At 45.0% G+C, this 24509-nt stretch overlaps 1 protein-coding gene across 1 annotated transcript; it reads left to right on the forward strand.

Annotated features, from left to right (window-relative positions):
- The first annotated feature begins 2992 nt into the window (after positions 1 to 2992).
- Positions 2993 to 6970, forward strand: LOC105357844 (alpha-tectorin-like). The gene is made up of 13 exons (XM_023948984.1): positions 2993 to 3121; positions 3434 to 3500; positions 3601 to 3836; positions 3949 to 4178; positions 4281 to 4343; positions 4452 to 4659; positions 4739 to 4853; positions 4934 to 5118; positions 5288 to 5439; positions 5681 to 5926; positions 6008 to 6173; positions 6265 to 6351; positions 6465 to 6970. The coding sequence occupies exons 1-12, from the start codon at positions 2993 to 2995 to the stop codon at positions 6349 to 6351; spliced, it is 1884 nt and encodes a 627-aa protein (XP_023804752.1). The 3' UTR covers positions 6465 to 6970.
- The last annotated feature ends 17539 nt before the right edge of the window (positions 6971 to 24509 follow it).

Below are 24509 nucleotides of genomic sequence, written 5' to 3' on the forward strand. Positions count from 1 at the left end.
GTCAAAATGAAACCTAATTATTTTCCTTTGATTCTACAAAATTAATTTTCCAAGAGTTCTTACCAACAGCCAAAGTAAACACAGAGGAAACCTAAAATTAGGATATTTAGACAGAACATTACACACTAAATGACTTCAGATATAAGAATTAGACTGTATTTGTTTTAATGACCATTGAAATGTTGAACCGCTTTACTTGTAATCATTCAGGTTTGGTGTTCATGAGAGTTAAAGTTCCTTGTAAGTTTATTGCCACACAGTGCTTATTTGTAGTGCTGTTGCCTATTCAAAAGAAATGTTTTATTTGTGTGAATGTAAATAACAAAACTGACTTTATTACCAACAAGACAGCAGCTCAAATGACATACTGCTGTCAATGAGGTCAGGGTTTTTTTTTGTTTTGTTTCGATACAATAAAGCTTTAGGCACAAAAACTATGCAGTTTTCATAGAATGTTGACCAATGCCCAAAAACTCATGAATTATCCCACAAGCGTTAAGAGTTTCAGACACCATCACCTCAACACCAGAAACAACTTTTCCCAACTATTCTGATTATCTGGATGCTGCTTTTTAAATGCTGTCCCTCACAATTACTTCATATAAATCAGTACTTATAAAAGTCACACAATATGATTTACTGGATTGCATTTTTTAATCCTGTCTCTTAAAGTTCAAAACCATACATGACTAACATCACAGTTGTTGTATTTAGTGCGACAACTTCCAGAATCTGTGACTGACAAATCCTTTGTTGCCTCAGTCAAATTGATCATCTGCTCCTCTCAGATAAAGATTTCAAGAGTCCAGGATTGCTTTAGACAAAAAATACATACATACAGTGGGGCAAAAAAGGAGTTAGTCAGCCACCAATTGTGCAGGTTCTCCCACTTATAAAGATGGCAGAGGCCTGTCATTTGCATCATGGGTTTAACTCAACTATGAGAGACAAAATGAAACACCAGAAAATCAAATTGTCTGATTTAAAAAAATGTATATATAATTGATGGTGGAAAATAAGTATTTGGTCAATAACAAAATTTAAACTCAATACTTTTTTGTACACCCTTTGTTGGCAATGACAGCAGTTAAGCATATTCTGTGAGTCTTCACAAACTGTTTCTGGTATTTTGGCCCATTCCTCCATACAGATCTCCTCTAGAGCAGTGATGTTTTGGGGCTGTTAGGGCAACAGTTGGACCAAGTCGATCTAGCAGATGTAGCAAATTCCTCAACAAGTACATTCAGCCCCTCAAGTCAGTCCAATCCACATACCAGGAGAGGAACTGGGTTGGGAATGCCTTAAACTGAAAGACTTTTCATAATTATTTTTTTCTTTTGTGAAGATGTGAGCAATCGTTACATCAATGAAAGGTGTCAAGTTCTGCATGATTCATCCATTGTGATAAGACTAGAACACCACATAATCAACTGCAACTGTAAGAAGTCCAAATGAAACCAGACAATGTTTTCTTAAATGATTTCTCATAAATGAAGAGTTTTATAGGATTGACGTTTACTTGGCATCTGCAACCCATTTCCACTGAGCCGTGACACTACAAAAACAGTAGATTCTGTGAAAAAAAAATAAAATCCACCAAAGCAATCAGACTGAACTACAAGAGCCTAGATAACCATTTTCAGTTTAGCATTAAGCTACTTTTCTGGATAGAAGTGTGAGGATTCTGCACTTGGATTTTAGGGATGTGTCAGTTTTTGTCATGGTCTGTTTTTCTTGTCTGCCTCACCAGGTTAAGATTGATCATCCACAGCTGTCTTCATTTAGTTGAAGTAGTAAATCACCCTCAGTGTATTTGGAATTTGTAAAAAATATATGTAAAAAATATATAAAAAAAAAAATATTTGATGTTGTAACTTTAAGAAATCAGAATCTTTATCGTCATTATGCAGTGCATAATGAAATTTCTTTCCAGCAGCTCTTTTCCAACAAATACCAAAAATACTGTAAAAAAATAATAAATAACGACTGAGACTGTACAGTAAAATGGGATGAATATTGCACATATGAATGAATATATACATGATTGAAAGTGCAGCCAGAGCATTGTCAACTGTGTAGTAACGGGGGATTAGTGGGTTATGTTAAGTCCGAGGGGGGGGGGGGGGTGTATGGAAACTCACAGCTCTGATGAAGAAGCTGTTCCTCAGTCTCTTCGTGTGGGTAGGGGTACAAACAGTTGGTGTCCCGGGTGGGTGATTGAATTGTTTCATGAATTGAAATTGTAATGAAAGGAATTATTCATAAATATTTTGGAATTCACGCTCTAAATGTAAACCTCAACCTCATTATTTAAATTAATACCATTGAAATACGACATTTTGATCTCTTCAAGTTTTTAGAAAGCTCATTCTTTTAAAACTAGAATTTTTAATTATTAATAATTCAGGTTAAACAAAGTTTCAAGTGGAATTTCAATATCAGAAAAATGTTCTTGGAAAGAGTTGTAACCTGTTTTTTTTCTTTAATAGTCAGATTGAGCAATTTGACCTGAATATTACCCAATTTAGTGTAATAAACCGGTTTTGTCAATCCTAAATGCCAAAGCAATGACAGACGATGCCTGAATAATGAACATTCAGACGGAACAAAATTCCAAACATATTTTGAAAGACATCACAGATTAAAATTTTATTTCTCCTCTAGTTTCTCCTTACAAGAAATAGAACTTGGCCCATCAACGACGTGACACATAAGATATTTGAAACTTTTGAACTAAACATTACTTTGACTTGATTTTGTTTTTTACAACCTTTTTGCAGAAACTTCTTTATCGAGTTTATTTGATTTATGATTCAGAAAGTTGATGACATATTCTCAGTTTATGTTTTTCTTAACTAGTTAACAGTTAATTAAAAAAATACACAATGGTACATTCCAAGCTGCTGATTCATCACATTACAGGTTGGTTCCCCTCAGGTGATACACCTCCAGCCCTCCCCTTGAATTCTTCTGGGTGTGGATAGAGGCCAGAATGAGCATAAAAAGAGGCAGACAGAGAGCCAGAGACACAACGGTGATCTCCACCAACACCCTGAGCAGGATCTTCAGAGAAAAGGAGAAGCATCATCATCATCTTCACTCTTCCTCCTGTCTGCTGAGGGTAAGACAGACTGCAGACCTGTTGGAGCATCCTTCTGTCAAGTTGATTCCTTACATGAATTGTTGAGAGTTTCAAACTGATTCAAAGTCATTTATACCTTTTTATCAAGTAGCATCACTGTAGCTTAAATCCGTCAATCAATCTATTTATTTCTGTTTTTTGAAAAATTAGTTTGGGGTAAAATGGGGTGTTCTTCTGAACAATTGTACAAAATTACAAAGTGGTTTATAAATTGGAGCATCTATGCCAATCTGAAGATTTTAATGTACATTTAATTAAAATAAAAATTTACTTTCCATTTCTATTTTCCAGCCTGATCTGATATCCTCCAACATGCTCCGCCCCCTGCTCTTCCTGTTTGCTGTCAGTGAACTGACAGGTAAGAACTAACAAAGTATTGATAAACCATGTTCTGAAAATCAGATGATCTATTTATACAAAGTTTGGTTTAAAACTCTCACCTGTCTCCATCTTTGCAGGCGTCCATGGAAACCTGTGCACAGTCACTGGTCCCTCTGTCATTGACATCAGTGGAAATGTCAACTCAGTGTCAGACCGGTGTGAGTACACTCTGCTGCAGGATCAGTCTGCTGGATTCACTCTGAAGGCCAACTTTCTGGAACGGCGTCGCAGAGATGTGAGCTTTGTGGACAGTGTCACTCTGGACTTCAGTGAGGATGATGACATTCAGCTGCTACAAGGACACAGAGTCCTGGTAAGCTGACTAAAACCTCATGAGTTGATCTCCTCCACACCTCCTCTGCTCTGAAGATGATTGAGGAGTTTTACTGACTGTTTCCTCCTTCAATCTGTCTGCTGTCCAACAGGTGGGAGGCTCACCTGTGACCCTCAGTGGTTCAGTCCAGACGTTTAATGGTGTTGGTCTCTCCAAGGACCAGACTGGAGTCACTGCCAATATTTCACTCAATGGTTCACCTGTGTCTCTGTTCTTTGATGGAACCACAGCTCAGATCTACATTGATGTACCTGTCAATGTTAAGGGTCTGTGTGCAGACTCTAGCAGTTCCTCATCTTCAAGGCTGTCCAGTGACTCCAGGTAACATCTGATCACAAAGTCAGAGTCTCACTGATTGCTGCTCTGCTGCTGTTTGATGAAAGATTAGAACAGTCCTGACTGTGTGTTGTTTGTCGCCTGCAGCTGTCAGCAACAGTATGTAGACCCTGCTGACGACACCATCAACCCCATTACTGTGATTGAACAGTAAGCAGATTCCTCCATTCATCTTCAGTGATTTCAGTGATAAAGAACAAGTATAAATGATCATCTGTTTAATGTCTTCTCTGTTTTTCTCTTTCCTGCATTGAACAGGTGTGACGTCCTGTCAGCTGCACCATTCTCCTCCTGTAATGCTGTTGTTGATCCAGAGTCATACATAATTGCCTGCAGAAGCACTTTGAACAAGTATCCTGCAGTGGACGGTCTCAGGTGTCAGTTCCTTAAGGCCTACGCCAAAGCCTGCCAGAAGAGTCAATCTACCGTGCAGAACTGGTGGACAGCAGCTAAGTGCCGTAAGAACGTTACAGAAATGATCTTTGTTTGTCAAAGCCCCTACATTCTCAGAGTAACACTTGTTCTTCTCTGCAGACCACCCTGAGCCCATCTGTCAGGACAAATGCAGTGACCATGAGTTCTGTGGAGATATCCACGGAAACACTGACTGCCGCTGTAGAGCCATTTATGCCTCACAGTACACTGAACAGAACAGACTGGGTATGTCAGCTGTCAGACCTGATTATCAGAACTTAGAAAGGACTACATTTCATAGTTTGACTCATTGTTCACATGTTCAGGAGGTCCAACTGTCTGCAAGGACAACACTGCCTCACTCACTCTGGTGGGTTGTCTCCTGAAGGAAAACGGCATCGACTACAATCACCTACACCTCAATGACAAGACCTGCACAGGTGTGATGGACCCCGAGAGTCACATGCTGAAGTTCAGCTTTAGCAGTGACAGTTGTGGAACAGAGGTCACGGTGGGTTTCCTCCTCCAACTCTTCATTCTCCTCAAAAACATCTCCACCTTCTCTCTGCTAAGTTTCTCCTGCTGCTCTATAATTTAGGAACTTCTGTTGAATTTCATTCATTTCCTTTTCAGTTGACAAAAAAACATTTTGATTTACTTCTGAACATCTGATTCCTCAGACCAACAACAGCCAGGTCATCTTCACAAATGCAGTTGTGACCCGGAACAGCTCCTTAGACCTCATCACCCGTCAGGATAAAGTCTTCATTGAGTTCTCCTGCAGCCATCCTGCACCTGAACTGCAGAATGTGGCATTCAATATTTTGGACAAGTACGTATCAAACTTGGGTTCACCCTCCAGGGGTAGCCATTGACTTGGACTTAAGCCCAGAACATAAAAACACAGGAATGTTCTCGCATGTGGTTGCTGTAACCTAAAGCAACTGGTAGTCCATGAGGTCTTACCTTGGTTTCTGAGATCAAAGATGATCAGGCAGGTCCAGGATTAGAATGCTAATTTGAAACTTGATATCAACTGGTTGGCTAATGAACGAACCTTCTGCTTTTTTCAGCTCTGTGAAAGTTTTCCTCCAATCTGGAGAGTGGCACTACAGCTTGACCATGAAGGCTTACTCTGATGCTGCCCAAACCCAACTTTTGGGTCCAAACAGTGATGTCAGGCTGAACCAGAAGATCTGGATTGTGCTGGAGACCGAGGGTCTGGATGCAGAGGTGGTTTCTGTGGTGACCGACTCCTGCTGGGCAACCAGTGGGAACTCACCCAGCAGCTCTCCCAGATATGACCTGATCACAGACGGGTGAGACGATCAGAACCTCCTGCTTCAAGGCAACCATCTAAAAGTTCTGACAATAGTTTGTTTTTTCTTGTTTGTTACCAGCTGTGCAAATGCAGAGGATGGAACAGTTCAAGTGATGGGAAATGGAGAAGGAACCTCCAACTCCTTCTCCTTCAACATGTTTGAGTTCTCTGGAAAGGAACCTTCAGAAGTCTACCTTCACTGCCAGCTGCAGCTGTGTCTCAACAAGAACAACATCTGTGAGCCGGTACGTCTCCATGGAAACTTTACTGAATAAACACGTTTAATGAGAACTATGAGGACAGAAAATGTTCTAACGTCTGAACTTTGTCTTCCAGGGTTGCTCTGGTTCAGCTAGAAGACGCAGATCTCTCAGATACAGACGTGGAGCTCCAGCCTTGATCAGCATGGTCTGGACTCCTTAGGTAAGACACTCTAGTTAGGCTGTTAAAGGAGCCTCATAGGATTTTCCTGATAGATTCAGATCATGACAACAAACATAAAAAACAGCATCAGTCTCACATGATTTTTCTTTCAGATTTCTTTCATGGGGACCTTGACTAAACATCAGAGTGCTGATCCAATCCTGGTTCTGAACCTGGATGTGTGAAAAAGATCAGTTCTGGCTGCTGTTAATCAAATTTGTTAACTTGAACTGCAGGAATTCTGCTGCTGTCTAATTCTGAAAAGGGAAGGAAACTGTCGTTTATCAACTTTATCATTTATCTGTTCTCTGCTGTTTTATTGACATTGGGTAAGCTAAGAACTGTTTTTTTACTCTAATCAAATTATATCAAACAACTTTAAAGTTAATGTGATTCCAAAAGCCATTTGTAATACATGATAAAAACTGGAAAATGATGTGCCTTTCATTATATATTTTCTTCTGACCATCATTTTAATTTGGCTTTGTCAAAGAAAGTCTGCCTATAGTTTGAAGTAAAATAGTGCACTCCTTCAAATACCTCACATTGTCCTTTTAATCTTGTTTTTAATGTGATTGTTTCTTTTTTTCTGTTGCTTAGAAAACTTTGTTGAAAATAAAAATGTTTTCCTTTTCTGTTTAATTGATTATCTGTTAAGCATTTAAAAGACAAAAAAAGAATAAATAAAAATTTGTGGATGACAAAAACAGTGGAGTCTTGCTCTTCTTTGAACCTTTTGATACATTATCAAATCAAATCAAATCAAACTTTATTTATAAAGCACTTTTCATATAAACTATAACACAAGGTGCTTTACATAAAAGAAAAAAAAATACATAATATAAAATCAGCACAAAAATAGAAAAAAAAAAATGTATGGCCCCCCTCCCCACCTAAAACATAAGGGTTAATAGCAGACAAAGTATGCATTATCAGAAAATTACGCACAACGTGGAAATCTGAACCGTCCGACACAAAGCAGAGGACGGTTGCTTCGGCGGTGTGCGTTAATGTTGATAATGTATACTTTGACAATAAACCATTTGTACCGTGGTCACTTAGAAAAAGAAATAAATATTCAATCCGTTTTTATTCATGTTATTTTTTCGGTTTGGATTGCTTTTTTCTCAAAAAGCGGACTATTTGTAACGTGGTGCACCGCGTCGGCACGGCACTAGTTTGCCGGCTCAGCTGGCAAAGGAAAGTGATATCCTTGCTGATGGTCACGATGGGTTAAATAAAGCATCAGTTCAGAGAAAAAAGTTCACCTCTTACCGCTTGTTTTTGTCCAAATGATGAAGCTAAAGTTTGTTTTAAAGAAGCCAGCTTAGTGATACAGAATATTTAAGCTATGTGACCGGAACTACTTTTTAAGGCATGCGATTGTCACTTTTTAATACGCACCCAGCAGCCAATCAGAATCCAGTTTTCACCAGGACTGTGGTATAAGAGATTTAATCCACTCTTCTGCAATCTGTGCCTTGATCTGAACTCCTCTAAATCTCCCTGTCAAATAGAACAAAAGACAGTGTTCCCTTTCTACGTCGCAGTTCATCTTTCAGGGTTTCCCTCAGACTGTTGGAGATTAGGCTGCTTTTTTTTCCAAACAGTTCACCCTGTTCTGTGTTCTGATTGGTTGGGGATCTGGTCAATCAATCTCCTCTGTGTCTTCAAAGGTACTTTGATCATGATCGGATCTTTGTTTTCAACCTATATTCCTGGACTTTATAAAGGTTTGAAATTTGAGAATTTAAACACGAGAGACTATTGTGAAAATGTTCATGTCTGTCAGAGAAAAGTCCATAAAGTGTCCAGTGAGGAGTTTTACTGCCATAGAAACGTCTGTAATCCTTCTCCTTACGCTGACGTGTTCTCCCTACCATGACAAAGGTGGATGAAGGTGCAGAGGATTTCATGTAATCCATGGACACCAGTGAAGATCACAAATCATTGAAGAAAAAAGGTTCAGAGCACTGTCTAGCGGGTCTAGATGACCCAACTCCCAATGTTAACGTGCCTAGGATAGCACAAGGGTTAAAGGCTGCAAAACTGGTTTGGTTGCCCAGAAGGTTGAAGCAGAGGACTTTGTCAGGGACAGGCGGTCAGGGGAGCCGGTAGGCCACTGCTTGGTCTGACCCAGAGGTAGCATGTACAGGTAACACAGCAGAAACCCATGACTGAATATGATATTGAAGTTACAAACTAACCCTGACAATCCTGATAGTTTGGTATTAGGTTGATCTTGTTCACAGACTCATCCGCCTCCTGGTTCTTTTACTGTTTTTATCCATCAGACGTTCCAGAGATTTTATGTTTTTGCATCTACAGTGTTCCTCCGCTTATTCGCATTTCACATATTCATCCATCAAAGAGTCCCATATTTGCATGCATTCATTCATTTATCTTCTTCCATTTGATCCCTTTCGGGGTCACAGGGCTGCCGGAGCCTATCCCGGGCGAAGGCAGGGGGCATTCTGGAAAGGTCACCAGTCTGTTTCAGGGTCACAATCACACACCCATGCCCACTCACATCCACACCTATGGAAACAGAAATGTCCCGAAATGTTCTGCTTCAGGTCCCCCAGCCGGGACTTGAACCAAGAACGCTCTTGCCTCACAGCAAATGTGTTGTTTGCTGTGAGGCAAGAGCGTTAACCGCTGCGCCAATGACTAACTGACTTGCATGCAATGGTAGGAGTTTTTGTTGTGTTGTTTACATTTTTACATATGTTGAAACCACCAAATAGATCCTGAGTGCAGCTTTGTCTGCAGCTCCCTGCTCGCCCAGAGGAGGACTCAAATGCAGAGAACAAAAGTCACACACTCAAATGTGTGACGACTAATGGAACTTTAACTGAATTTATTACAGTGTAGCTTTTGTTGGCCTGTGTTTTTACTAGTTACTTTGTTAATTTGCCTTTATTTTAAAAATCTGCTTATGTTGTTTTTTTTAAGTGTTACCATTGATTTTTTTTTCAATTTTGCACTAGTAACTGTTTTGATATTATTATTGTACCATATTGATCTACATGTTCTAGAATTCATGTATGTGTCATGGCTAACGGAACTAAACAGACCCAGACGCTGGAACCCAGAAGAAGACGCAGGTGAGTTCTGTAATGGTTTGAAAAGGGTTTAATATTCAGATCTTTGTTTAGAGGGTTGTTGATGAAGCGGCACACTCCGGGGAGGACCCACGAAGAAGTGGGTTTTCGTCGGCTCGTGACGTCACTGGTGGTTGCGACCGCAGCTCGTGAAGGGCTGAAGGCTTGGCAGAGGCTTGTGGTGGATTAAGGGAACGGCAGAGGCTCGTGGCTTGACAGGAGGCTATGACGAGGCTGTGTTCCGGAAGGGCTGCAGACTTAGGCGACCACTCGTGGCAATGAATTCCATCAGGGGCAACGGACTGGCGAGGAATGCTGATCCTGGAGCTCCTTAAGTAAGCAGGCAGGTGATGAGGTAAGTGGTCGCAGCTGAGTCGCATCAGGAGCCAAGCAGAGAGGGGAGGGGGAGGAGTCTGACAGAGGCACCATGACAGTATGTTCAGTTTACATTGTTCTAATTAGTTAATTAACAGTTTTTTTCACCAAAAGTCTCTTTCCTGTGTTCTATTATACACATTTAAATTGTGTATTTCCAAAATGATTCTATGATCATAACATTTCAAGGAAAAAGTATCTGTATCTACATACTGGTGATACTAGCCCTGTAAATACTTGGTATCGGGTTGATACTAATAATTACAGCCCAGCATGTGCACATCAATCTTTAATAAGTTGTGCATCTAATCTACGTTGTGTATCTGAAGAATCATGACAAATTCACCAAATTGAACTAGATAATTCTCGGCATTGTTCCTAAAAAAACACCCCAGGGAATTTAATGTTGTTAGAGAGAAACTCTTTGTTCTTTAGTGAAACATAACTCAAAGTAGGTTTTAGCATGTGACACAGGGAGTGTTGCATATTTATTCACTGACACTTGCACACACGTATATTTAGCACACACGTATATTTGACACGTGCTCTGTCTTTTTTTTGCAAACATCATCACTCAATTAAAAATTAAAGACTAGCTGTCCCCAACTTACCCCCCTTCCTCATATAACCTCATATTAGGGTGAGGGGGTGGGGGGTCTAGCCTGCGATGCGCCTTGGGGGGGGCTACTTGGCAGTGGCCCCCCCTCCTATGGTTGCCGTATGGAGTGGGCCCCCCCTCTTTCGGTTTTATTTGCACCTTAGACATGTAGGGTCCTTGGTAGGGGGGGTGCTTGGACATCACTGCAAGCAAGCAGCAGATGTCCTCCTGGCACCCTACCCGCCAATTTTAACCGCACCTTAGACATTTAGGGCCCCTTGGTGGGGAGGGTGAGGGGACATCACTGTGAGTAATCAGGAGATGTCCCCTTAGTGCCCTACTCGCCAATTTTAACTGCACCCCCCTTAGTACACACACCCCTCCCCCTTCAATATGTACATTCCAACATAAACGCAAACACATGCACACACACACCCTCTCAAACACACATACACGCACAGACATTTTGCAAGGAAGGTGGGACCTGGGTCCATCTGTCCCCTACCCCTTCCCTGGTGGGGGATGCGGGCCCCTTGGCGATGGCGGCCGTGTCCCTTCGGTGCCGGCTCCCTGGGCCCGGCGGTGCTCTCTCCGCGCGGTGCGGGGGTTCATATTACACCTGAGCCGGGGGTGTTCGTGTCCCTGGGGGGTGGGTCCTGGTCCTTGCCCCTGAGCGCTGGGCCCCGCCAAACTTCCAACATGGCCGGGCCTGGTCGGGCCATATTCATAACACCCCTTGTGGGCCACCCTTTTTTCCCCGGGGTTCCCCCTTCCTGGGCGGGGGCGGCGGGCCCCTGCCTTGCTCCTCCCTGGACCAACCGTGGGCCGGGTGGGTGGCTGCCTGGAGTGCGGAGCGGGTCTCCCTTGGGGGGTCCTGGCTCGTACCTGGGGTTGGGGCGGGGGGATGCCCGGAACTCCTGGGTGGTGGTGGGGTGCTCATCTGGGGCTGTGGGCATCCTTCTCCGGTGGGGCCCTGCGTTGGGCTCTTCCGGCGCGGCGGGGGGGCTGCTTTCCTGGCTGGGCTGGGGCGGCGCTCTCTTTCCCTCTGCGTCTCCCTGCTCTCTGGCTCTGGGGGCCTCGCGGCGGTCCTGCTGGCCCTGGCCTGGGTGGCGGATGTGGTCGCCCGGGGGGCGGTTGTTCCCTGCCTGCTGCCATGTGGTGTTGGAGGGTTCTGGCTGCCGCTGCTGCTGGAGTAGGGATGGCTGGGCACTCTCCCTCCTTCTTTTCACGTTCCACCATCCATTTTAGAAGAACATAAACACTCACCTGAGCACAGGTGTTAGGTCACCTTTGCACTTAACACTAGATGTGTTAGAAAAAATGTTTTTGCCAATATATCGCAATAGTTCATTTGGCAATTCTTGTATTGATTCAAAATGCTGAAAGGATATTTATTTAATTATTTAATCTAATTCTTTTTATTCTTTATGAGCGTTATGTTTCCTTTGATCTTTCGTCCATTTTCCACAACCTTAAACAGACTTTTCTTTCTTCTGTCAAACACCCAGAGTTAAGATGAATGACATGATGGAAACAAATTCACTTTGATGCAGACTCGTTTCTATTATTTTTTTTCTTTAAATTCAGTAAATCCTGTTAGTTTGTCTGGAATCATCAGCGATGAGTCTAAGCCCCGCCCCCTCCTCTTTACCTGTTCATTGTTTTCCCCCGCGTGCAACCCCCCCCTCCAGCGTGTTCTACACAGACAGCGCAACATGCAGTCATCGTAGCAGTAATGTAACTGGATAAAAGGGGCGCAAATTTAATTAATTTTGCGCTGAAATGGCTGGTCGTAATCTAGGGGGAAAAAAATGATTTTTTGTGTTCCCCCTACAAGATCGCCACTGACTGTCTTTTTAGAAAAACTTTCCGTCCCATAACAGACTCTTGTCGGCGTTCACAGCTGCAGATATGCTCTCTCCGTATGCTCACGTGTTGCTATCTTCCTCCTGCCTGCTCGCTCTACATGAGGGTGTTAAAGGCACCACGACAATCTGAGAACATGACAGTTATTTTACCAAAACACAGAGAGCCGCAGCTCAGGGAGGAAAGAGCCGCATTTTGGACAGTTTAGCTCTTTCTGCCATCGTCTCTCTTTGGAAGCGTTCCTGTTTCATGCGCCGCGTACTGTCTGAACAACAGCCCCGCCCCCCGTGCACACAAATACCCAGACAGACCTCTCCTCTTCAACGAGATAGCGAAATTAATATCATCATTAATTAACGGAAAATTGACTGACTTGGTGAGTTAAAGATGGCAGATAACGTTTACATCTTGTGGGATACAGAAAAAAGCGACTTCTCCAGTAGCGATGGCAGAACCGTTCAGGTCAGATCTCAACGATACTGCGGTCTTGACAAATGTGGCCCCGGGGCTCATTCAATAGCGGGACTCGGTACCCATCCCTATTCAGGACTGTTTCCACCACACAAATTGGGATGTATTAAGAGAGCAGGGCATGATCACTCTTGAGACTCTGGATAATTACACCTCCACTGTTTTGGATTACATTTGCTTCTGCGTGGATAAAGTAACAAACTGGAGACAGCTTCGTGTGTTTCCAAAACCAACAACCTTGGATGATATACAGAGTGCAACAAGTAAGGAACCGCGCACTCAGAGTTGGGGATGAGGAAGCATACAGCAAAGCCAGGACTGCATCAACGCCACTAAACAACAATACAAGAGGCGCATTGAAGCCAGCTTCGACTCCGCCACAAGGAGTCATAAGGGCAATCACTGACTATGAGAGGAAATCCCCCCCCCCCCCCCCAGTAGACTCTCCTACACTGGCTGAGGACTTAAACATCTTCTTTGCCTGTTTTAACAGAGAAAATACAGCACCTATCCTGCCCCCCCATCCTACTGACACTCCCCCAGTCCTGAGCACACATGAGGTGAAGCGTGTTCTACAAAAATATCAACACCAGGAAAGCAGCCAGGCCAGATGGCGTGCTGGGCCGGGTGATGAAGGAGTGTCTTTACCAGCATCTTCAACTTGTCGCTCTCCACAGCATGGGTCCACACCAGCTTCAAATCTGCTACAATAATCCCCATTCCTAAGCAATCGAAGGTCACGTGTCTAAATGACTACAGACCCATGGCGGCCACTTCCATTCCCGCAAAGTGCCTGGAAAAACTGGTCATCAAACACATTAAGGCTGCAATACCACCTTCACTGGACACATATCAATTCAATTACAAGAAGAACAGATCAAGGGAGGATGCCATTGCCATTGTGCTCCATAGGTTACTGGAGTATCTGGAGCATCTGAAGCTTAAGAACACCAATGCAAAACTTCTTTTGGTGGACTACAGTTCGGATTTCAGCGTAATTCAGCCATTCAAGCTTCCAGCCAAGCTACACCACCTTGGACTCAACACTGCACTACAACTGGACTACAGATTTTTTTAACTAACCGCAAACAGAGTGTTAGAGTGGGAAAGTACACTTCATTAACGGTTTTAATCAACGCAGGAGCACCCCAAGGGTGTGTGCTGAGCCCTCTACTCTACTCTCTGTTTACTCATGACTGCTGCTCATCGTCTTCATCTAACCTCATCGTCAAATTTGCTGATGACACTACAGTGCTTGGACTCATCAACAACAATAATGAAACTACAGTAAGGAAGTGCAACACTTGGCGTCATGCTGCAACAATAATGACCTGATCTCAAACTTCAAAAAGACCAAGGAAATTATTGTTGACTTCTGGAGATGCAGTAAAAACCATCAGCCACTTTCCATTTGCACAGAGATGGTGGAGATGGTGGAGTTTTACATTTCTGGGGGTCACTATGACTGAGGACCTATCCTGGGGTCCACACACTGCCTCAGATGTGGGTAAGTCCCAACAACGCCTGTACTACCTGAGGAAACTAAAGACGGCTAACATCTCCAGGCAGGTGATGGTGAACGTTTACAACTGCACTATCAGTTTGTTCTGACATTTGTTTCCTAGTGTGGTTTCACAGCTTTACAAAGGTTGATCAGCAGAGACTCCAACGGGTGGTGAAAACAGTTGGGAAAATCATCGGGACCACTCTCCCAGAGATGAGTAGTCTCTACACCACCCACTGTCTAAAGAGAGTCCACAACATCCTGCGTGACCAGCACCATCCAGCCCACCAACTCTTCCATCTGCTGCCCTCAGAAAGGAGGTCCAGGTCTATGAAGGCCAGAACAACCAGACTGAACCTTTTTTCACTGAGAGGTACGGTCGGGTTCAGTCTGGTATTTTGAGCCTTTCTGTTACAAAATGAACCCATTAAACCAGACCGCACTGTACCATTTTGGGGGCCCCATTGGTTGTAGGTTCATAGAAAAAGGAAATGGCCCTGTTAAACAGAGCTACTGTTTAAAACATTGAGTTTAAGATGACCTAGACACACTAACCCCTCCCGCCTTGCGTTCCAAACAGGAAGTACTCGCTGGCTCCAAGAAGCCAAAATCCCATAAACTTCTATAGAGATTTAAACATCTGTTACTCAGTCAGAAAAAAGTCACACCTTTCTTGATCTGATACTTTTTTTAACATGTTCTTGCTAATCATAAATTTATTTTTATAGTTACTAAAGTTATCCACTGATCATTTAAATGCCGTAGTAAAACCATATGAAACCTGTTGGCACCTACACCTTGAACGTTTGATTGACAGATTCTCCCAAGCCAATTACAGTGGAAGGTGTGTAGATTTCAACAAGCTCACTCGTGATTGCCCACAGTAGTTGCCCTGGAAACGTGACTCAGACCAACTAGGACCAATCACTAGTTGGTCTGAGAGATAAAGTAAAGCGCCAAGAAATTTGCTCTTCTCTCAAACAACATTACATTTTTTAAATCTACAAAGTACCAAAAACCAAGCTGAGAAAATGACCTACCTGCTGGATGACATCCATTATTACTTAAGCGGCGTAAGTGTTCACTACAAGCCATAGAAAATTTTTTTTGAGAACATTTTCTCTCTACCAGCTCACTGAGCCACTCACGATCTTGATGTGTTCTGCGTCTCCCTTACTGGTTTGACCATTTTTCCCCCACAGTCAGCCTGTACACCCCCTGTTAGGGCAGTTGTGACTAAGTGGCTTCAGAGCTCATGATGTCACCAAATGCACTTTTTTTGTTCAGCTTTAACCCCATTTGAAAGGAAAAGAATGAATTCCCAGAAATGAAAATCTCTGTGGAATGAAAAAACCCTCAAACAGCAAACAAACTCTACATATTACCACCCACTTTAGAGCTTTTTTTTGCCCTATTGCAATACATTCTACTATTGTTCCTTGTTTTTAGTTAAAAATAAAACCAATTAAAATACAATATCTAGCAGAAGTCCAACTTTCACGAACAACATAGGAACACTAAGTGTTTATCACCAAAAAAGGGAAGTGACTAAGACTTTCAGGCTTTTTGTTACAGGAGAAACACAATTAAGGTGCATTAAAAATCAATTTTTAGATGTTTTTAATAGAGTAGCAGTGACATGTTCTTTTATATTTTAATTATATAGACACAATTTTTCAATATTTTGAATACTGAAAAAAAAGGTGAAAGTCACTGATACAACAAGGGACATTGGGATTATTCATCCTTTACTTTGTTGTAATGAACATAGTACTGTCATGGTGGCCTGTCAGACTCCTCCCCCTCCCAGCTCTGCTCCAGACTAACAGCTGTCTCCACTCATCTCATCGCCTCACCTGCTTTTTAAGGAGACTCATCTCAAGCATTCTTCGCCAGTTCGTTAACACTGACGGTGCTTAACTTCGATTTGAGCTCCGTCTGGCCCCTTTGCCTTGTTCCCTCGCTCACCTTGTTTTGCTGTGCTTCAGGTCTTGCCTTTCACGAGTGTCACCAGAGTCCTCCATCGTCTCGAGCAGAAGCTGCATGCATTGACGCTTCTCAAGAACTCCAGCCACGCCACAGCAGAAAACCCCTCCCCACGTCTCAGCTAAGATCCTCGGAGCTGCCTTTGTCAAGCCTTTCCTCCATCCAGCTGACGGTGCGCTCCATCAAGTCCCACGACGCTCCACACCACAAGATCCGCTGGCTACTAAAAAATAAAACCCCTTACTTACCTTTCACTTACCTGCCTCTTCCTTCCGGGTTACAGTTTCTGGGTTCGTCACGTGATCAGATCATGACAGGTCCTTTTGATCCCAGCAGGATGATAATGTTTTTCTTGAGGAATTTTAACAATAAATATTACTATAAAAAGAAAATATCAAACATGACATGAAGACCATGTTTTTCTCTTTTTATTTTGGATGAAACCCCAATGTTTAGCTTCCTTATGGAGTCTAGTAGAAACTAGACATGAAACATGTTCCAGTGTTTCCACCTTACACAACTTTCTCTTTGTCATGGCTACAGAACACTTTTCGACCCAGACGCTGGAACCCGGAAGAAACACAGGGGAGGACAAGCGTGGCAGGTAAGAGGTTTTAATGAGCAGGTAGGTGAAAGAGCGAGAGCAGGATGCGAGGAGCGGACTTCGGTGGCGTCACTGGTGGATTCTTCCGCAGGCCTTCGGGAGGAGTCGTCGTCGGTGGAGGTCCGAGGAATAGGAGGAAAAGGCAGAGGCTCGAGGTGTGACCGGTAGGATAAGACAGAGAGAGGGTTCCGGGCTGAGGCTGAGTCAGGCGACCACTTGTGGCTATGGATTCCTGGGGGTAAGTACAGACAGATATTAGGCGCAGGCTTGACGTAACAGGATAACTGTTACGGGGAGAATAGGAGAATAGGTGCAGAGAGGAGTGGAGGCAGGAGGATGCAGGGAATGGAAGGTTGTTAGGAATAATTAGAAATAGAATAGTTAGAAACTCCCTTTTTACTATTATTACATTTACCTATACCTTTTATTACACTAATGGTTTAAACTTAATTCACTGAGCATGTATTATCATCTCAAAATTATATTACATCCTAAGACAGTACAAACAAGCTATTGTCCTCACAGTTTCTCCTCATCCTCCCTTTTTACTTTTTGTGTGTTCTGGTGTTTGTGCTCTGGCAAATGTCTGTGGGAACATCAGAGAGATCTGACACTTGAAGCTTTATGACCTTCAAGTATCCAGCCTGCAACAGCATATGGGTGGGTTTTTCACACCATAGATCCCCAGACCATCTTTTGAATATGTAAATGTCAGGTATATATACCAAGCCCTTTTCTGAGTGTCTTTGTTCAGACCTGGTTCAGACCTTGTGATCCTGTTCCTCCGTCTGTAACCCTGCGTACAAATCTGTGCTGTTTTGTGCGGAGTAAATCTACACTGAAGTTAAGTAACCGTCTCTGAGTCATTATTCATTCATTTCTGTGTGCTGGAAACTGAAAAGGGAACGAACCAACCTAATATTTTTATTAATACAGTCCTTTCTAGAAAATCCAGTTTCCTCACATTTGGTCCTTCTGAGCCGACTGACGCCCTGGACATCGCTGGAACCCCTGGGGGGGGTTGCCTGAAAACCGCTAGCGGTCTGAGATCACAGCCTCAGCATTGACACATCCGCCTTCAGGATCGGCGGCCCTCGCCCTTTGGATCTGGCGGTGCCCCCGACGTCGTGTCGGACCCTCATCAAATAACGGGGTTATTTGATCGAAGTGAGTATGCAACACAGAAAGTCTGTCCTCTCTTTACTTGCTAGGGTTTTATGTTGACTGTGTGTGGGTGCATCATCTCTTGGGGAAGAACAGAGAGAGCCGGGTGCAGTCACAGTGCTGCGCGTGCATGCTGACCACAGGAGCGCCTGCAGTCAGCCTGCTGCGGGTGCATGTGTCCTCCGTCACGGGAGATGACAGGGAGAAGTGTGTAGGTTAAGAGAAAAGGCGCGTCGCTGGCTGTGTGCCCGACATAGGGACAGATTCGGTTGAGGTGCGTCGCTGGCTGTGTGCCCGGCGTAGGGACAGATTCGGTTGAGGTGCGTTGCTGGCTGTGTGCCCGACATAGGGACAGATTCGGTTGAGGTGCGTCGCTGGCTGTGTGCCGGGCGTAGGGACAGATTCGGTTGAAACCCGTCGCTGGCTGTGTGCCCGACATAGGGACAGATTCGGTTGAGGTGCGTCGCTGGCTGTGTGCCCGGCGTAGGGACAGATTCGGTTGAAACCCGTCGCTGGCTGTGTGCCCGACATAGGGACAGATTCGGTTGAGGTGCGTCGCTGGCTGTGTGCCCGGCGTAGGGACAGATTTGGTTGAGGTGCGTCGCTGGCTGTGTGCCCGGCGTAGGGACAGATTCGGTTGAGGTGCGTCGCTGGCTGTGTGCCCGACATAGGGACAGATTCGGTTGAGGTGCGTCGCTGGCTGTGTGCCCGACATAGGGACAGATTCGGTTAAGGTGCGTCGCTGGCTGTGTGCCCGGCGTAGGGACAGATTCGGTTGAGGTGCGTCGCTGGCTGTGTGCCCGACATAGGGACAGATTCGGTTGAGGTGCGTCGCTGGCTGTGTGCCCGACATAGGGACAGATTCGGTTAAGGTGCGTCGCTGGCTGTGTGCCCGGCGTAGGGACAGATTCGGTTGAGGTGCGTCGCTGGCTGTGTGCCCGGCGTAGGGACAGATTCGGTTGAAACCCGTCGCTGGCTGTGTGCCCGACATAGGGACAGATTCGGTTGAGGTGCGTCGCTGGCTGTGTGCCCGACATAGGGACAGATTCGGTTAAGGTGCGTCGCTGGCTGTGTGCCCGGCGTAGGGACAGATTCGGTTGAGGTGCGTCGCTGGCTGTGTGCCGGGCGTAGGGACAGATTCGGTTGAAACCCGTCGCTGGCTGTGTGCCCGACATAGGGACAGATTCGGTTGAGGTGCGTCGCTGGCTGTGTGCCCGGCGTAGGGACAGATTCGGTTGAAACCCGTCGCTGGCTGTGTGCCCGACATAGGGACAGATTCGGTTGAGGTGCGTCGCTGGCTGTGTGCCCGGCGTAGGGACAGATTTGGTTGAGGTGCGTCGCTGGCTGTGTGCCCGGCGTAGGGACAGATTCGGTTGAGGTGCGTCGCTGGCTGTGTGCCCGACAAAGGGACAGATTCGGTTGAGGTGCGTCGCTGGCTGTGTGCCCGACATAGGGACAGATTCGGTTAAGGTGCGTCGCTGGCTGTGTGACCGGCGTAGGGACAGATTCGGTTGAGGTGCGTTGCTGGCTGTGTGCCCGGCGTAGGGACAGATTCGGTTAAGGTGCGTCGCTGGCTGTGTGCCCGGCGTAGGGACAGATTCGGTTGAGGTGCGTTGCTGGCTGTGTGCCCGGCGTAGGGACAGATTTGGTTGAGGTGCGTCGCTGGCTGTGTGCCCGGCGTAGGGACAGATTCGGTTGAGGTGCGTCGCTGGCTGTGTGCCCGACATAGGGACAGATTCGGTTGAGGTGCGTCGCTGGCTGTGTGCCCGACATAGGGACAGATTCGGTTAAGGTGCGTCGCTGGCTGTGTGCCCGGCGTAGGGACAGATTCGGTTGAGGTGCGTTGCTGGCTGTGTGCCCGGCGTAGGGACAGATTCGGTTGAAACCCGTCGCTGGCTGTGTGCCCGACATAGGGACAGATTCGGTTGAGGTGCGTCGCTGGCTGTGTGCCCGACATAGGGACAGATTCGGTTAAGGTGCGTCGCTGGCTGTGTGCCCGGCGTAGGGACAGATTCGGTTGAGGTGCGTCGCTGGCTGTGTGCCCGGCGTAGGGACAGATTCGGTTGAAACCCGTCGCTGGCTGTGTGCCCGACATAGGGACAGATTCGGTTGAGGTGCGTCGCTGGCTGTGTGCCCGGCGTAGGGACAGATTCGGTTGAAACCCGTCGCTGGCTGTGTGCCCGACATAGGGACAGATTCGGTTGAGGTGCGTCGCTGGCTGTGTGCCCGACATAGGGACAGATTCGGTTAAGGTGCGTCGCTGGCTGTGTGCCCGGCGTAGGGACAGATTCGGTTGAGGTGCGTCGCTGGCTGTGTGCCCGGCGTAGGGACAGATTCGGTTGAAACCCGTCGCTGGCTGTGTGCCCGACATAGGGACAGATTCGGTTGAGGTGCGTCGCTGGCTGTGTGCCCGGCGTAGGGACAGATTCGGTTGAAACCCGTCGCTGGCTGTGTGCCCGACATAGGGACAGATTCGGTTGAGGTGCGTCGCTGGCTGTGTGCCCGGCGTAGGGACAGACATTTGGGAATAAACGGAGCTCCGGGGAATTCATGTGTGTGTAACGTTTTTTATGTCTCTGTCTGTGTCTGACTGTGCTTTCTGCGACGGCTTCTGTGGTGTATGCTCGCTTTGATTAATGCCTCATGATTGCTTTGATTAATGCCTCGTTCTAAAACAAAATAGTGACTCAGTTGACAAATAATTAGGTTTCTTTTCTGATTCTCCAAGCTTTTTCTGCTGATTAGATTCAGCGCTGGAGAATCCATAAAAAGGGTTACTTGGGTGGGCACTCTGGTTTGTGATTGAAATTGAGAAGCTGGTTCTCAGGACAGCCACATCCGCAAAGGGGCCTAGCCTTTTGTAGAAGCATGGTGTGGTCTATGAATTCCTGAGAACGTTGTGGCTGATCGTCGATCAAAAACCTCAAAAAGATGGGTGGGACTCATTCACAAAATCTCACTAAAAAGAAAGACGGCACATTGGTCAGGTCCAGAAAGCTTTTCATAAAGTTTGGAAGTATGTGGAAAGTCAGGATCAGACATTAATCAAGTATTTTGATTAATTGGTTAAAGATTATGGATTTCTTGGAAAGTTAAGCAGATCAAAGTGCAGGACAGAGCAGAAGGATGTTAGAGTTTAAGAGGCTGGACCCAGAAGCAGGACAGAACAGAGATGGTTGGTGAAAAAAGAGTTTTTAATCAGTCCCAGTGGTGGTGGCTTAGGTGGCTGGATCCTGGACGGCAGATGAGACCAAAGGTGTGGAGGATGCTGGAGGCAATGTCTGAAGGAAACAGATTAACAGTGGATTAGGATTCTTGGCATAGGCATGAGCATAGGCATAGAAATGGTTTTGACAAGGTCTAGAGTTTAGCATAGGTCAGTACTCTACCGCTGAGAGCAGACGGACTGACATCGGCTGGAAGGTGAGGAGTCCATAAGTAGGCTGAAGGTTGATGAGGAGACTGGAAGCAGGTGAGGCGATTATTCCCCGGTAGGAGTGGGAGGAGCTCATAATCCTAACAGAAGGAGGGGGGAACAGCTTCACAGATCAGAGTGCGCGTGCCCGAGCCTGCAGACAGGCTGATGAGAACTCGCAGAAAGGAGGGGTGATTTCTCCGTTGTAAGCAGATATAACAGCTTTCTCTGCTCTCCGAAAAAAAATTAAGGACGTGTTTTACTGTGTATTTTAGTGTTTAGGACATGGACTAAGGTAGATGTTCAGAAAAAGCTATAGAAAGTATCATTTCTTACAAAGCAGACGTGGATCAGTTTGTGCAGGACAGACATCCCTCTTGAATAAACATGATCAGACTCAGATGGCTGGTGCAGCCTTCCCTTTTTTAGTTCACTTTCCCCTGCTCATAAAAAGTTTGATTGCGGCCTTCTGACCCCACTTATCAGGTCCCTGATTTTCTGTTTGATAACCAGGACTGACCCCTTAAAAGTATTCCTGAGGATCTCTGGTTCACCAACTCGTCCTCACATTTTTTTAATGGACATGTCTGCTAATCTTTCTAAGTTTTAACTCTCAGGGCAATAAGTGCGGTAAGACTAAACTCCAGCTGGCCCAAACACAGGTTAAATTTTTTGGGACATTTAGTTTCTGTTTCTAGCAAAATTATTTCTCTCCCTGGACCTCACCACCTTATCTGATCAGCCCCCCACCCTCACTCACTCGCTGTAAGCTGCAGCTGTTTGCGCGGCTGATAGTTGAAACAATGTGACCTGTGATTCTCTTGTGCGAATTCTCCAGAAGATGCTCCACTCCCTTCTGTCCAAGCTTTCCCATTAGTCAAACTGTTATCAGCCTGTTCATGGTACTGTTAAAATGAGACGCAGTTCTTGTCTGCTTCACTTTCAATGTCTTTTTTCACAATTTCTATTTTTATTTTATTTTTATTTATTTTATTATTATTATTTTCCTTCTTTTTCCTGATTTTGTCTACTCTCATGCCTGGCTCTACTGACACCATTGATGATTTACATGCTTGTTTGAAGAAAACTGTGAGAACAAAGGAACGCATTGAGTCTGCCTCCAGCTCTCTCCTCCCCACAGACTCTGCATCCCCGCCAGAAGGCCCCTGTCGGTGACCGGGTTTTCCTGCAGACCATTTAACGGACTGATTGGTCACACCCGAGGTGGACGGGACCCTTCAAGGTTCTCCTCACCATGCCAACTGCAGTACGAATTGCTGTACGACCCTCCTGGATTCACGTAAGCCACTGTAAATTGCTGAGAGCCTACCAGAGTGACATTTTGAGACGCATCCCTGGTTGAATTCCAACAACGGAGCCGCCGCAGTGTGACACTACTCCTGGCGAGGGGGGGCTCCCTGATGTGTTTCCTCTAGCGCTCCTCTCTTCCAGCTACAGTGAGCTTCGAACCAGCTAACATGGGTCCAGCTGTTGCTCGTGGTTTCATCATCTCACTTACATCATCAATGAGGTCAAGGCCCTTAAATCACAAATTTCTTCTCAGATGACTGACGCCTACTGGTCTAGGTCCCCACTTTATTGGTTTACTTCTGGTGGAGTGTACTGATAAAACTAGTCACTCCGGTCCTCTGTGTGTTGTTTTTCTTTTCGTCACCTGTTTGATTCCATGTGTCAAATCAATGATCGCCAAGATGCTGTCAGGCCGACTTTATCAGCATTATGCCTACAATTAACCTAATTCGCATCCGCTCGTGGTTGGAACTGGTCTTTACAGATTTATTTTATTGTTTTTCTTTTGTTTGATTTGAATTTTTTTATTTTCTTTATTTCTTTATTTGTTTCTGGTTCTATGTAACTTTAATTAATGATTTTGTGCCGAGGTTTGGACTGGTGATGCATGCGTATCCTTACGGATGACTGCTGAGGGGCACAGAGTCGTTGATGAGTTTTGTCCTCCCTGATTGCTACAGAAGGTATAAGTTTCGCCCTGGAGGTTTTCGCATCAACACTCATGTATCACCTACCACCTCTGATATACTCATTTATTCACGTTGATTTTATCTGCTCTTCAGTATTTACATGTACCTATACATTTTTGTTTTCGATGCAGAGCCAATATGCTGCCTATACTGAAAATCTTCGTGAATTGGTATATGGTTGATGATGACAGGAGTTCTGCTGACTATCCATGTATAATTTTGATATGACAAACAGGGGGGTATGTTAGGAATAATTAGAAATAGAATAGTTAGAAACTCCCTTTTTACTATTATTACATTTACCTATACCTTTTATTACACTAATGGTTTAAACTTAATTCACTGAGCATGTATTATCATCTCAAAATTATATTACATCCTAAGACAGCACAAACAAGCTATTGTCCTCACAGTTTCTCCTCATCCTCCCTTTTTACTTTTTGTGTGTTCTGGTGTTTGTGCTCTGGCAAATGTCTGTGGGAACATCAGAGAGATCTGACACTTGAAGCTTTATGACCTTCAAGTATCCAGCCTGCAACAGCATGTGGGTGGGTTTTTCACACCATAGATCCCCAGACCATCTTTTGAATATGTAAATGTCAGGTATATATACCAAGCCCTTTTCTGAGTGTCTTTGTTCAGACCTGGTTCAGACCTTGTGATCCTGTTCCTCCGTCTGTAAAGGCCCGTACACACCGGGACGAATATTCGCCAGGCGTTATTCGCCAGCGTTTTTCGCCACGTTTTTTGTGTTCACACCCAGGCGATTTTCGCTGACGATGAGCCGAGCGACCATGCAGTTTCATTCCCTGACATTAGATGGCGCTTAATGTAAACAGAAATGCTCCTGTACACAAGGTGGCGCTGCGCAGCTTTACGCTTCTTAAAGTCGCTTTTCACTCAGAAGAAGAGAGCAAGTATTTACGCAATTGTCAGAATCAAACAAAGAAAACATGAATATTTCAAGCACCAGTAGCTCCAACTGGTGCTTGGTTCGGGGATATTTTAGAATGTCCATCATTATTTCTTCGCGGCAGTGTAGACGCTACTTGGCGTCTATCTTCTTCGCTG

This window comes from Oryzias latipes, chromosome 18 (assembly GCF_002234675.1).
Source record: "Oryzias latipes chromosome 18, ASM223467v1".
Lineage (NCBI taxonomy): Eukaryota > Metazoa > Chordata > Actinopteri > Beloniformes > Adrianichthyidae > Oryzias > Oryzias latipes.